Source organism: Desmodus rotundus, chromosome 2 (assembly GCF_022682495.2).
Source record: "Desmodus rotundus isolate HL8 chromosome 2, HLdesRot8A.1, whole genome shotgun sequence".
Taxonomy (NCBI): Eukaryota; Metazoa; Chordata; class Mammalia; order Chiroptera; family Phyllostomidae; genus Desmodus; species Desmodus rotundus.
The window spans coordinates 150,617,159-150,632,150 of record NC_071388.1 but is presented as its reverse complement, the minus strand read 5'-3'; the positions used below and the strand labels follow the sequence as shown (position 1 = coordinate 150,632,150).

Genomic DNA, 14,992 nt, shown 5'->3' with positions numbered 1-14,992 from the left:
AGTAGGTCAGTGCCTGTGTCTATGTGGAACCACAGCTGCTGTCCACGGGAACCCCAGTCACCCATTTTACTGACCTGTCAAGTTGACCAATTGCTTTGCAGTTATGTGGATTTAGCCACAATGAAACTGTACATAAGATTTCCTTCTATTTTCAAATGTTTTTGTATTTATTTCGAAGGTTTTATAATTACAAAATGGTCCTCTCTCTCAAAAGATATTCTGAAATAGAAGCAAAAATATCACTTTTGCAAAGCCATTTCCATTCTTCCAAAGGTCTGCTGGTAAATTATTCTTGCTGATCTTTCCGTCTTTCTGGCCTGTGCATACACACCTAACCCATACTAAATTTCACCAGATGGCATTTTATTTCTCTAAAGGAAAGCAGTCGTGGGTTTAGACAGTTGAATTTTTAAACTTCTGTATTTACTGAAAGTGCATATGGTGCTACATGGACAAAGAAGTTGTGCTGAAGGAAAAACATTTCTGTCTGCAGTACCTCACGATCTCTCAGAGGGAGAAAAAAGTGCAATTATCTGGTACATTTCTCACAAAATCTTCCGTGACTTTAATTTTCTTCCTCTCGTCAAAATTAGAGTATGGGTACTACAAATACCTGAAAGTTTGTATTACTTTTAAATTCTTCTTTTGGTAGCAAATAGAAAGGTTACACGAAATCCAATAAATTGCCAAAGTCAACAGTGAGAGATTTGTCGAAGAAAACGAAACATAAAACTAAACTTCTTTAAAAAAAAAAAAGTTAAAAACCTCTGTATGTCAACGTAAGCAGATGTTGGTGTAGAATTTACAAGGATGAGAAGGCTGTAAAATCTCCCTTGAGCCACTCACAGTTCATTTCAAGGCCAAGAACGCCCCCAAAATCTGTTTCTAATTTTACAGAAATCTTTTGAAATTTGGCACAGTATTGAAAAGTCCGTGGAAAGAAAAAAACCTTGTCCTAGCTTCAGCTTCCAATTCTGAAGACAGACTTGCTTCCTTTCAACGGTTTTCACAGATCCAGTGACCTACGCTCTGAAGTCAGAATTAGCTAACGTTCAAAAACATCTGGAAAAATGAAGGTTAGTATATGCAAACTCAGGTGTTGCTAAAGAATGAGAGCCGGCAGGACTGAATGTGATCAAAGTTTTACGTTGTTTAGAAGGCGAAGATTTGTACGTAAGTATATACTTCCTGGAGTGGGTTGGGATTGGGAGATTGTTCTAAATATACTGTAGAAACATTTGTCCTTGTGGGACTGGAAAAATTCCAGCAATTATAGCCAGACCAGTGGAAGATAATGAAAAGTTTTGTGGGGAAGGCGAAATAAGATTTAGCTATAAACAAAATCTTGCCTTTTCTACTACTCAGCAGAAACTGTGTGTATATCTAATTTTTTAAATTTTATGTAGATTTGGTTAAAAATCGCAGTTGGAATTGCCACTTCTGCTGGGCTTGCTTTATTGGTGATGTGCATTGTCTTACGTCCTTCAAGAGGTAAGAATTTTTCTCTAATTGGCTCTGTCGGCCTCGGAAAATGCAGTAACACACACGGTCACTTGTAACTGATCATTCCCTTCCTGCTTATTTTCCAGAGTAAGTGTGTTATTTCTAAGAGGTCTTAGAAGCTCACAGATATGCTTCTGTGCAGCCAGAAATAATGAGGAATTTAAGGCATGAGTACAAAGAGACTTCCAGTATTATTTCAGCAAAACCTAAGCACTATTCTGTATCATCCCTATCTCCCCCAAATATATGCTATAACAGGTCTTTAAAGTCAATATTTTTAACATTGCTTTTCATTATTGCATTGCCTCATAGAGAGTAAAAATGAGTATGAATGGTAAACTTAAAACAGAACCCATGATTTGTTTTTTTTAATTATGAGTCTTTCCAAAAATTTAGGAAGGTTGTCTAGAATAGAAATGTTGAGAATAGCTGTACAGAAAAATGGAAATTGTTCTAGATGCAGTATCAATGAACAATCAAATTAGAACACTGAATATTATGAAGCGAGCATTATATTTAGTGATAGGTCAATTCTTTTTAAAAGAGTTTAGGTTAACATTAGTCTCCCTTTGCTGAAAGTTGGAAGCTACTATGGACTAATAGTGGGCCAGTTTATATTTAAATTAAGACTTTGTCTATAAATTATTCAGCAATATTAAAGGAAAAGGCTTCTGTGAAACTATTATGAAGAGAAGCTCAAGTTCTAAAACAGGAAAAAATACAATAATAACAAGTCTTGTGACTTGAGATCTAGGGAGAGGGAAAAAGTTTGTAGCAAAGCTATTAAAAGTTTATAGTAGCTAAGGTGGGAAATACTTTTGGTTAAAATTTAACTGTCAATAAGGAAAATCAATGACAAACCTTTAGCTAAAGAATGTGTGAGTCCTAAATGATCCACTGCCTTGTAAAAATTAAAATACAGAAAATATCTTGAAAAATTTAAAATACTGATGGGATTTTCACAGAATTACAACAGGAAGCGGTTAGTCAATAAGATGAAAGCAATGCTCTTGTATCTTCGGTGTTACTCTTCAATCTGTTTCCCGCTCTCTGCTAGCACACAATTATTCTTAGGCTGTCGAGATGTAGTGTGTGCATCCACATACTTCCCTCATACAGCAATTGTCAGGAGACAGATTAGGTCCCATTGACCTGTTGAATGTGAATCCATTCAAAATTAGCTCCTTAGGTTAAAAGGAACTCCCCAGCACTTGAAGTTGACACTTTCCTCCCTCAGAAATAATAGTCTGAGGACAAAAGTGTATGGACTAAATTGTGAGCCTGCTTCCATGTCCACAGTCAAGGATGGTTTGCCCTGTACTTTGGAATTTGAGCCATAATTCCTAAAAAGAAATATGCTATAGTTATACATTTACAAATAATATGTAATTATTCACACACATAGATATTTGTGTAATCATACATAAACCCAATTCTTACCTTCTCTCCAAGTTTAGACATGCACAATATGCACATAAATGTATGTTATAAAAGTACATATACTATGAAAATTTTACATCACTTAAAACCTAATTTTTTGTTTCAACCAATGGGATAATTCTCAGAGCAAAATAATTGCCTTATAGAGGGAAGTAATCAAATTAAACTTCAGGAGAAATTGTATTGCTTATTCAGAAACAAAAAAAATTATTAAAGAGCTGAGAACTATATATTTTTGTCCATAATGTCATTATCTTTCTACTCTAAATTGTCCAAAGAACTCAGAATGTCACTTAAGTGACTTGTATAGGGGACTTTCCACTTGCCTACTTCGTTCAGGATGACTAGGGTGGAAGCTCTCCTTCCTGCCAGTCAGCGGTCTAGGCAGCCTTGATGTTAAGTGGGTCCTCTGACTTCCCTCCTTCCCAAACCCCTCTCCTCAGTCGTCCTTAGTCTAGAGCTCCAGGTCCAGTTCTCACTCTCACAACTGCCCAGTGCCCGCTGAGAATAAGATCTAAGGTGGCAAGGCAGGAGAAGGGAAGGAGGAAGGAGGAGGGGGAACAGAGAATTCAAAGCCAAGGAAGCTTCTAGTTGGCCTTCTCAAACGTCCTCAGAAATTCTATTACCTCATATTTTCCTTAGATGCTCTTGTATTCTTCACCCAGTATTATGTACTAGCATAAGAATGGTCTTCTTTGAAGAAATGTAAAGACACACTTCAAAAACAAGGAATTAAGTCCCACTGACTACCTGCCTATCAGTGTGCCAGTTGTTGGGGAAACAAGGGTGAAGCAGTCTAGGTTTCCCTCTGAAAGTCAGGGTGAGAATCCAGGAGAAAGGTGTGGTCTTCACCATAAATAGGAGACCAGAATCTCCCCACCAGGTCTAGGTGAAAGAAGAAAAGATAGGGGCTTTTCCACAGAGAGAGAGGGTCTCAGGAACACCAGCTTCAGGATCCAAAGAGCCGTGAAGAATCTAGGCAGAACTTTAAGAATAGAAGAACGTAGCGGTAAAATGAGAAAGATCCGTTTAGATTACTCACACAGTAATGAAAATAAGGGGCAACTTTTTTTTTGAAACTTTCAAAATTTCCAATTTAAATTTTTACTCAGTGAAAAACACATACGGCTTTCTACCTTTTCATCCAGGCTGTACTTCTTTGGCCTCAGTCTACTCCCCTTCGACCGATTCCTTTCCTCTTCTCTTGCCTCTATTCACTTTCTCTCATTTTCCCAAACACCTTGCCCCTCCCTGTGCAAAGATGCAACTAGGTCGAGGGTGGGCCCAGAGCTCCACAGCTTCCCCTCAGTTTTGTCCACCCCAAAGAGAAACCCACACAGGCCTGGTTTCAAGAGATTTACAGAGGTGACAGTGACAAAAAACAAATAAACAGAAAACTACAATTGGAAAGTGATAGAGGCTACAGAATTTCCAAAGTAGATTCTGTAAGATCTTGCTTCATGATTTACAGTTTCTGAATTCTCGGACCTGCCTTTGTGAAATTCATTTGTGAAAGAATATGTAGGAGTTATATGCTCTCTCTTTGAATTTCTATTCAGTGTAGACTTTCTCACATGGTGATGAGCAAACAATATATGTCAACTATTATTTTTCTACAGTTTCTAACATGCAGTAGCTACTTGGTAAGTGATGGCTAGAATTTTCCTGTGTTCTTCATCCACATATATTTATACATACAAAGATGACAACTAGGTCCGTCTGTCTGATATATTTCAATTTCAATAATGTTCTTAGTTCTCGGGGAGGGGGTGCTCTTTAACCTTGGGTGTCGTCCCTCTTCCTATTTCCCACTTCCTCAAATCAAAAACAACAAATTAATTTTTCAGTAACTTTTGTGTGCAAGGTACTCATAAGAGACGTAGGCAGTTCTGAGGCAAAAACGAAAGAGAATAAAGGAAAAGATAAAGGGAACTGGGGGAGGGGCGGCATGGAGAATAAAGGTGAGTGAAGAGGAAAAAGAGGGGGCAGTGCAGGCGGGAGAATGGCACTGCCTCCAGGACCGCTCAGCGAACGGAGAACCGCTTCGCCTGGCTCCGGGTCTCCCTGAGTCCTGCCTACCTTTCACCACTTTTCCTCTTACTGTTGCTGTTTGGGGCCTGTTGTGTTTTACAAAACCTTGTATTAGTTGCCAACTTTTAAAAATCAGAAGATTTCATGTAGAAGTTTAGATTTCTGGCGTCTCTTTAAATATTAGACCAGCAGCATTGGGCCTATGGTAATAGCTGGGAAGCAGGAGTCTTTACATGGAAAATGCTTTCTCCAGTTTGCCACAGAACCTCAACTTTACACTTCATTGTGTCCACATTCATTTAAGCATCTGCCTGGCACCTATGAACATTGGACTTTTAACCCTTGGGCTGGAAAAGAAGTACATGATGCCTGCTGGGGTTAAAAGTAACTACCCACTGAATATGAAAAAAAACTGAGATCAGTGTCTCACAGTCATCCGTGATCCACAACGTCCAGTTCATTGTGGCTCCTGGACACTTTGCTTATTTGTCCAACAATTATGTATTAAGTATCCAGCAAATATCAGCCACTGGTCTAGGGCATGAATGATGAAGTCTCTACTATTAAGAAAGAACAGTTTGATAATAAACAAGTAAATAAATACATTCATAGAATATTTCAAATTCTTGAAAGTGCTGTCCAGACAACTAGGATGAGGGCTGTGTCAGACAGCTAAGGGCTACCATCACGAAGCACCACAGGCTACAGACCTTACACAACGGAAACGTGTTTCTCAGAGTTCTGGAAGCTAGAAGTCCAAGATCAAGGTATAGACAGTTTTGGTGTCCCCAAAGTCTTTCGTTCTTAGCTTGCAGATGGCTGCCTTCTCTCTCTGTGTCCTCACACGGCCTCCTTCTCTGTGCACGTGCACTCCCGGTGTCTCTTCCTTTTTTATAAAAACGCCAGTTATATTGGATTAGGGCTCCACCATTCTGGTAATGTAAACTTGATTTCCTCCTTAAAGGCTCTATTGCCAAATACAGTCACTTTGAGGGTTACAGCTTCTCTATGAATTTTGTGGGGATACAGTTCAGTTCATAACATGGGTATTTAATGAAGGCTTCTCGGAGGTGATATTTGAGCAGAGACCTTAATGACAAGGAGGACACATGCTGTGGGGAAAATCCAATCCTCACGGCAGAGGGAAGAGCAGGCACGAAGGCCTAGGAGCAAGAAAGTGTTTGGGAAGTTCAAGGAACAAAAGGGAACTGATAGCTGGTAGGCCAAAGTTATGTAAACAAATTAACACAGGAAAATATGCATATACATATGTATTTGTGATTATAGACATATACAGGGTGGGGTAAATGTAGGTTTACAGTTTTCATATGGAAAATAATACAATAATTAATAAATAATAATACAATAAAATCTGTTTAGTGTACTCACAACTATAAACCTACTTTTGCCCTAACCTGTATATAAATTATAGCAATTACTTACTTAGCTAAGTAATGCTTTATGTGATTTATTTCAAGAGATATATGAACTCACAACTTAGATAGAAAACAATATTTTATTAGAAGAAATATCATTTAGAATGTCTGTATTTTAGGCAGAAATCCATTGGTATTAGTATTATGGTTACTATTACTACTACTCTAACCTCAACAAATATTTTTTATAAAATAAAATATATATGAGATGACATCATCTTGAAAGGAGAAGTGAATATTTTTTAAGGCTTGAAATTTTCCAAGTATCAACATTTAGAACTGTGAAACTGACTCCCTCAAGCATTTTAAGAGTTTTAAGCTTATTTATTCCCTGTTCTTTTGGAGGAAATAAGGGAAGTCTAAAGGGTTTACAAAGTTCATGAACATAAAAGAGCTTTTGAGTTGAAGTTAAATAAATCAGATTATATTTCTCTAATTTGCACTTGGATTTTAAAATCACAGAAGATAAATATTGGCAAACATTCTTTGAGTTTTGCCAAATGCTAAATAATTTAGGAAATAATCCAAATCTTTGGATAATTTCCATTTTGCAGAGGAGTTTCCCTGTTTTTGTTTTCCAAAGCAAATTGTGTTACAGCTTATAGAAGAATATCTAGTCATAGATACACCTTAAGAAAAACATGTCCTAAAGCTCACATCAGGGATGTGGAATCAGGGCTAAAAGTTCTTCAAAAACAAAGGCAGTCATACAGAGCTTTAAAATACAGTGATAACTAACACAGTAGGCAAAAACTGAAATGATTTTTTCACATGATAATCAAATACTAATTGGCCTATTGAAAATATATTGCCCATTTTAAGTAGAGCAAAGAACTTATTGTTCATTTTAGTAGCCTGGTGAACTAACAAAAATTATGTAACATAAATAGAATAACATAATTTTTAAAACTTTATTTCCATCAATAATAACTAGAATAGGATTTCTTAGTGTCTAAATTAAACTTTTCATACAAATTATGACTTTATACTTGGTAGAAAAACAGATGTGATAGGACTCTTTACAAGGACAGAATAGAAAGACTATATGTCAAAAATCAGATAGCTTACATGAAACAGACAAATTCCAAATATATACAAACTACCATGATTTACTGAAGGATAAATAGAAAACCTGCATAGAACTATAACAGCTACAGAGATTTATTTAGTGATCTAAAAACTCTGTCCCCCACCACCACCAACAAAAAAATAATATCAGTCCCAGATGGTTTCACAGGTAAACTCTACCAAACATTCAAGGAAAAATTGTTACTGATCCTTCACAAACTTTTCCAAAAAATAGAAGAAAGGAGACTATTTCTTAACTCATTCTATAAGGCCAGTATTACTGTGATACCAAAATAATACAAAGATGTTACAAGAAAAGAAGTTATAGACCAATAATAGTTATAGACCAATATATCCTATGAATATAAATGGAAAATTCTCAACAAAAGGCTAACAAACCAAACCCAGCAATATATATAAAGAATTATACACCAAAACCAAGTGGGATTTATGCAAAGCATACAAGGTTGGCTTAACATCCAAACATCAATTACTATAATAAATCATATTAATAAGAACAAAGGCCAAACACATGATTATCTAAGTAGGCACAGAAAAAGAATTTAATGAAATCCCGCTCCCTTCCATTATTAAAAAACTCATCAGACTAGGAATAGGACCAATTTCCTCTATCTGATAAAAGGCATCTACACAATATGCACAGCTAACACACTGGTGAAAGATTCTGTGCTACCTCCTAACATCAAGAACAAGACAGCATATCTGTTTTTATTACTTCTGTTTAATATCTTATTGGTGGTGTTAACCAAAACAATTAGGTAAGGAAAAGAAATAAAAAGTGTTCAGATTAGAAAGGAAGAAGTAAAACTACCTTTATTTATAGATGACATAACCTTATTTATAGAAAATCCTGAGGAATTTACTAAAAACTATTAGAACTAATAGACAAGTTCAGAAAAGTTGCAGGACATGAGCTCAATATATAGAAGTCAGTCATATTTCTATATATTAGCAATAAACAATAAAAAAGTCTAAATAAGTGGAGAGAAATTCTATGTTTATGGATCAACATTTTAATACTTTTAAGATGGCCATACTCCCCATACATACCTATAGATTAAATGCAATCCACATCCAAATCCTAGATGACTTTTTTGTTGAAATTGACAAGTTGGTCCTTAAATTCATATGGAAACACAAGGGACACAGAATAGCTATCTTGAAAGAGAAAAATGTTTGAGGAATCACATTTATTTCAAAACTTACTATAACGTTGACATAAAAACAGTGTGGCACTGACAAAACGGTAGGTATATAGATTAATGAAATAGAGTTGAGAGTCTAGAAAGAGAGCCTTCCATTTATGGCTAACTGAATTTTAGTGGGTGCCACAACGACTTAATGGGGAACTCTCTTCAACATATGATACTGAGACAACCAGCCATTCACATGCACAAAATGTGGAAATCCCCTTTCCACACCATGCCTACAAATTAACTCAAAAATGGATCAAAGACCTAAATGTAAGAGCTCAAACTGTAAAATCTTAAAACAAAACATAGGAATAAATCATGTGTTTGACATAGGCAGTGGTTTCTTATATATGACCAAAAGTACAAGCAAGAAAAGAACATAAACTGGACTTCATTAAATTTTATTTATTTATTTATTTATTTATTAGACAGAGGGGAAGGGAGGGAGAAAGAGAAGGAAATGTCAATGTGTGGTTGCCTCTCGTGAGCCCCCTATTGGGGACCTGGCCCGCAACCCAGGCATGTGTCCTGACTGAGAATCAAATCAGTAACCCTTTGGTTCACAGGCCCGTGCTAAATCCACTGAGCAACTCCAGCCAGTGCTGGACTTCATTGAAATTTAACAGTTTGCAAAGGATACCATCAAGAAATTCAAACCCTCAAAATGGGAATATATGCATCCAGAATATATAAAGAACTCTTTTAAAAAAATTTATTGTCATTCAGTTTCAGTTGTCTTGCCTTTTTCCCCCTTGCTCACCCCAACCCCGTTCCCCCTCCCATAGTCAATCACCCTCATTGTCTGTGCCTACGGGTCTTCTATTTGTGTTCCTTTGCTAGCCCCTTCTCTTACAAATAAATATTAAAAAGGCAAATAACCCAACATAGGAATGGACAAAAGATAGACATTTCCCCGAAGCAGACACACAAATGTCCAATAAGCACATTAAAAGATGCTCAACATCATTAGTCATTAGGAAAATGTAAATCAAAACCACAGTAAAATACTAGGTGGAGCATTAGGCATCCATTACAGCCTGCCTAGTGAGGAGTGGGTGGGCCTTCAGGGTGGAGTAGAAATAGAGAAAAGCAGGTGGAATATAGAGATTCTGGAGATCGAGTTGTTGGGTCTGGGTGTTGGACAAAAGGCAGAAAGGAAAGAGGGAGGTCAAGGGTCACTCCTAGGTATTTGATTTGAGGAACTATATGCGTGATAGTACTGTTGACTTGGAGAACTCTGGATGGGCGGCATGGAATTTGTTTCTCCTTTGCTTTATATCAAATGATTTTGAAGTGCTTATAAGATAATGCGAGTGGAGGTAATAAGGAAGAAGTTTGATATTCAGGTCTGGAATTCAGAGAAGAAATCCAGTGGGGGTCATGTGAAGCAGTGGTTGTGGGGATGAATCAGCCTAAAGATATGCAATGGAAAACCCCGAGAGCATGAAATGTCTAAGGAAATTGGCTCCTCTTCAGGCCCCAAGTAAACACCCATATGAGCCACAACAAAATTAAATTCAGAGATTAGAGGAAAGTGAGCTGGCAAAGGAGACTCAGTGAGCCTACATTTTAAGGACTAAATTATTCTACCCCTCACCTTATGCATTGCTTGGCCCTTGACCTAATTTTTGTTTGGCTTGTGTTGTTGTTGTTACTGTTGTTTTATTACACATGATTTTTCACTTTAAGTCATAGTATAATGATAAAGCGTCCACCTCTAAAATTGGATGGAGCTGGATTTAAACCCAGGCTCTGTTATGTGTTATACAAGTTACTTTGCCCCTCTAACTATGCCCTAACCTATAAAATGGAGTTAAAACACTATGTGTCTCAGAGAGCTGCTGTGAGGACTTAATGGGGCCATGAATGCTTGGTACTTTTAAAAACTTACTATTGGTGCTTAGTATTGGTCTACCTCAAATCCATTTTTTCCAAGTCATCAGCTTTTGCCCATATATAATATTAGTTTTTAAGTAGAAGATTCCATATGTGAATATTCCTTACCTTTGTCCCTGTGGTGCTCACTCCAGAAACAAACATGACCTAATGTGACGGCGGGAGGTGATGCCTCCTCATAGACAGCATCTCTGCAGAGCCAGCAGAGAGACCCGTGTGGTCGACTGGGAACCCACTCACTTCTCTTGATGTAGCGTCCTAAGAATTGGTTCTGAAGCAAATACAGAAAGGAGAACAAAGGGACTTGTCACATTTGTGTGCCCACTTTAACAAACCATATTTTCTTACATAGTTTGTGGTACATATTAGAGCTAACATCAGATGTCTCCGCTCTGACACTTATTCCCCATTTTGGGGGATTAGAAAATTAAATGGCAGAAATAGAAACAGAATCTTAATGAAGAATAAGCACAAAGTCTTAAGAAAGAATTAGAATAGTGAATCATTACTTGTGAATCGTTTCTGTGACTTGTAATTTCTTGGATTCATAATTGAAATAATTTTCAGCCTTGCTTTAGTAAGTTGAAAAGCAAATAATTAAAGTATAGTTAATTAGAGTGTTTAAGTGGTGTATGACGAACTGTGCTAAAGATGGGCAAAATTGACTATAAGGACGCTGTCAGTAATTAAGTGTTAATCAAGTAAGCATCAGTGACATATAGAAGAGACATATGTTTTCAGAATTTATTTCTACTTCTGATCAAATATTTAGAGTTTAAAAATTATATGTATCAAAATTAAACTTTAAAACAATCAAAAGATTATATTTCAATATTAAAACATTATTTGGAAAGGGGCATGAAAATCCATTTATTCATTCAATAATTATTAGTGGAATCTTTTTCAGGTGATTGGAACTTGTTTGGTGTGGCTGATGCTATGGAGGTACATTCTATGCTGACTTATCCACACACACACGTGTTCAAGGTGCTAGAAAACAGACCCTCAGTGCTTTCCCTGCAATCTTGCTTAAATCTAATCCGGGGAAGATTCATTCTCCTTGCCCTGTCTCCATCGTTCATGGATCAGCGGGGGGAATGCACTTAGAGAATACAATTGGGCATAAGCTCACAAGACAGTGAGCAAAAGGATTGAATAGGGGTATAAGCATTGCAGAGGACCATCAACATTCCTTGAAGGCCATGATCAACACTTAGTTATGGGGAGTCTATGCCCATGAGGTATGGACTGCCAGGCAGGCTATGCTCACCCACCTACCACAAATTTATAGGCAAGGAGCGATTCCAATGATAGGCACAGGAGTACAATGATGTACAATTCACTGAGTACATTAAGTAAAATCACTAAATTTGGATTCTTTGCAGGACAATCTCCTGGGGGGACTGGTAAAAATGAAAACTGCCAGGGCCTCATCCCCAGAGATTCTGAATCATTAAGTTTGAGGTACGGACTAAAAATCTGTTTTTCAAACAAGCATTCCAAATGACGTCCAAGACTAAATTTTGTTACATTTTTAAATAAGGGCATGTTAGTTAGAAGAGTGTATATATGAAATTTACAACATGGACTTGAGGGTATAGAGTTAGGGCAGGTATATATTTGGAGGAAAATTAGTGAAAACAACTTAACATAAAATCATCTGTCAAGTTGATTTATTTTTTCATTCAACAAATATTTATCTTGCTCCCACTATACGAGGTCTGTCTGGAAAAAGACAAGAATGATTTGTGCAACATTAATGTAACCTGGCAGCCAAGGAGAGTGGACTGGAATGTGCATGTGTGACCAATGAGGACTTCACTGTACTAGTCAGTGGGGGCGGTAGATGCCGATGAGTGAGCACATGTACTGTGTGGCTGTCACATTCAAAATGGCTGAAGGAGGAGAGTAACAAATGTGCATCAAATTTTGCATTAAGCTTGAACATTCAGAAGGCCGCAGCTGTGGGCAACTGGCGAATGGCAGCTTCATCATGATAATGTGCTCGCTCATGCATCACATCTCTTGCAGAGTTTTTTGGCAAAACATCAAATCACTGAGATGACTCAGCCCCTCCACAGCCCAGATATGGCTCCCTGTGACTTCTGGCTTTCCCCCAAACTAAAATCACCTTAGACTAAAATCACCTTAGAAAGGGAAAAGATTTCAGAGCATTGATGAGATACAGGAAAGTACAATGGGGCAGCAGATGGTGATTGGGAGAATTGAAGGGGGTCCCAAGGTGCCTACTTTGAAGGGGACTGAGGCGTCATTGTCCTCTGTACAATGTTTCTTGTATTTTCTTTAATAAATGTGCCTATGTGTTATATTACATGGTTGGATACTTTCTGGACACTCCAGGGCATATACTAGTGAGACAATGAAACAGAGACTCTGTTCTCATGGATAAAGTCCTATGGTTTATACAATTCACATAAATATAGAAACAAAAGTGTTTATTTTCAGTAAGTCAAGCTAAGTGCTGAGATAGCAAGAAGCCAATAGCATTTCCATAGACCCCAATGGAAGGTCACTTCTACTGATAGCAGGGGTCAGCATTGAGTGCATAGTGAAAATTTATTACATTTATAATCTTTCTAAATATACAAAGAACCAGAGTTTTGATTGGAAGTTCTAAGTAAACTTCATGTTTTATAACTCTGACTTTGTGACCTAATGCAACATCTCAGAGCAGACACATTACTTCATCGCATTTATGAACATGTGGTCATTTTCAGCAGAAAGAGGAAAATGACTAACTTAAATTCTTCCTATTCGATTTGCTATCATTCTGAGCCCAGCCTGGCCCTAGCATGATCACACCTTCTGAGCCTCGCCAGACCACGTGTGAGATTAGGAGCACTCGCCTACCCCAAGTCTGTGCATGAACCCTATTTCTGCATAAATATAGCTGGCACTCTGGATATATTTTCTCTATGTCTACTCTTTACTTCTTGGATGCTGGTGGGGCTCATTATCACCATGGTAATTAGTAGTACAATTAATATGTGATTACAATTGCTATACAGATAATCTGAGTCATAACATGAAATATGCTAAATTCTCTATATAGATTATTGGCATTTACAGCTACTATGAACACATTGAAAATAAATGACTAACCAGGAAGTAATATGAAAGATACTCTCCTGTACTTTCCTAGATAATCTAGATTAGATGTTATAAAAAGAGTAAATAACTAAACCTTGAAATCTATTTAAAAATCTGATAAAGACCAACATAATTATTAATGATATGAAAACAGAAATGAGCAGGAGTAGTTTTTTTTAAATATATTTTATTGATTATGCTGTTACAGTTGTCCCATTTCCCCCCTTCACTCCAGTACATCCTGTACACCCCCTCCCTCCAACATTCCCCCCCTATAGTTCATGCCCATGGGTCATACATATAAGTTCTTTGACTTCCACATTTCCTATACTATTCTTACCCTCTCCCTGTCTATTTTCTTCCTATCATTCATGCTACTTATTCTCTGTATCTTCCCCCCCTCTGTCCCCCTCCCACTCCCCTGTTGATAACCCTCCATGTGATCTCCATTTCTGTGGTTCTGTTCCTGTCCTAGTTGTTTGCTTAGTTTGCTTTTGCTTTTGTTTTAGGTGTGGTTGTTAATAACTGTGAGTTTGCTGTCATTTTTACTGTTCATATTTTTTATCTTCTTTTTTTTAGATAAATCCCTTTAACATTTCATATAATAAGGGCTTGGTGATGATGAACTCCTTGAACTTGACCTTATCTGAGAAGCACTTTATCTGTCCTTCCATTCTAAATGAAAATTTTGCTGGATGGAGCAATCTTGGATGTAGGTCCTTGCCTTTCATGACTTGGAATACTTCTTGCCAGACCCTTCTTGCCTGTAAGGTCTCTTTTGAGAAATCAGCTGACAGTCTTATGGGAACTCCTTTGTAGGTAACTGTGTTCTTATCTCTTGCTGCTTCTAAGATTCTCTCCTTATCTTTAATCTTGGGTAATGGAATTATGATGTGGCTTGGTGTGTTCCTCCTTGGGTCCAGCTTCTTTGGGACTCTCTGGGCTTCCTGGACTTCCTGGAAGTCTATTTCCTTTGCTAGATTAGGGAAGTTCTCCTTCATTATTTGTTCAAATAAGTTTTCAATTTTTTGTTCTTCCTCTTCTCCTTCTGGTACCCCTATAATTCGGATGTTGGAACATTTAAAGATATCCTGGGTGTTCCTAAGCCTCTCCTCTTTTTTTTGAATTCCTGTTTCTTCATTCTTTTCTGGTTGAATGTTTCTTTCTTCCTTCTGGTCCACAGTGTTGATTTGAGTTCCAGTTTCCTTCCCATCACTATTGGTTCCCTATACATTTTCCTTTGTTTCTCTTAGCATAGCCTTCATTTTTTCATCTAATTTGTGACCAAATTCA

General features: G+C 37.3%; 1 protein-coding gene across 1 annotated transcript in view; it reads left to right on the top strand.

Moving 5' to 3' along the window:
- Positions 1-1,400: 1,400 nt before the first annotated feature.
- FAP (fibroblast activation protein alpha) overlaps positions 1,401-14,992 on the top strand; it is a 74,638-nt gene continuing 61,046 nt past the window's right edge. Inside the window, 1 exon segment of the mRNA XM_024579860.3 lies at positions 1,401-1,491. Coding sequence (XP_024435628.2) covers positions 1,401-1,491 — 91 coding nt within the window.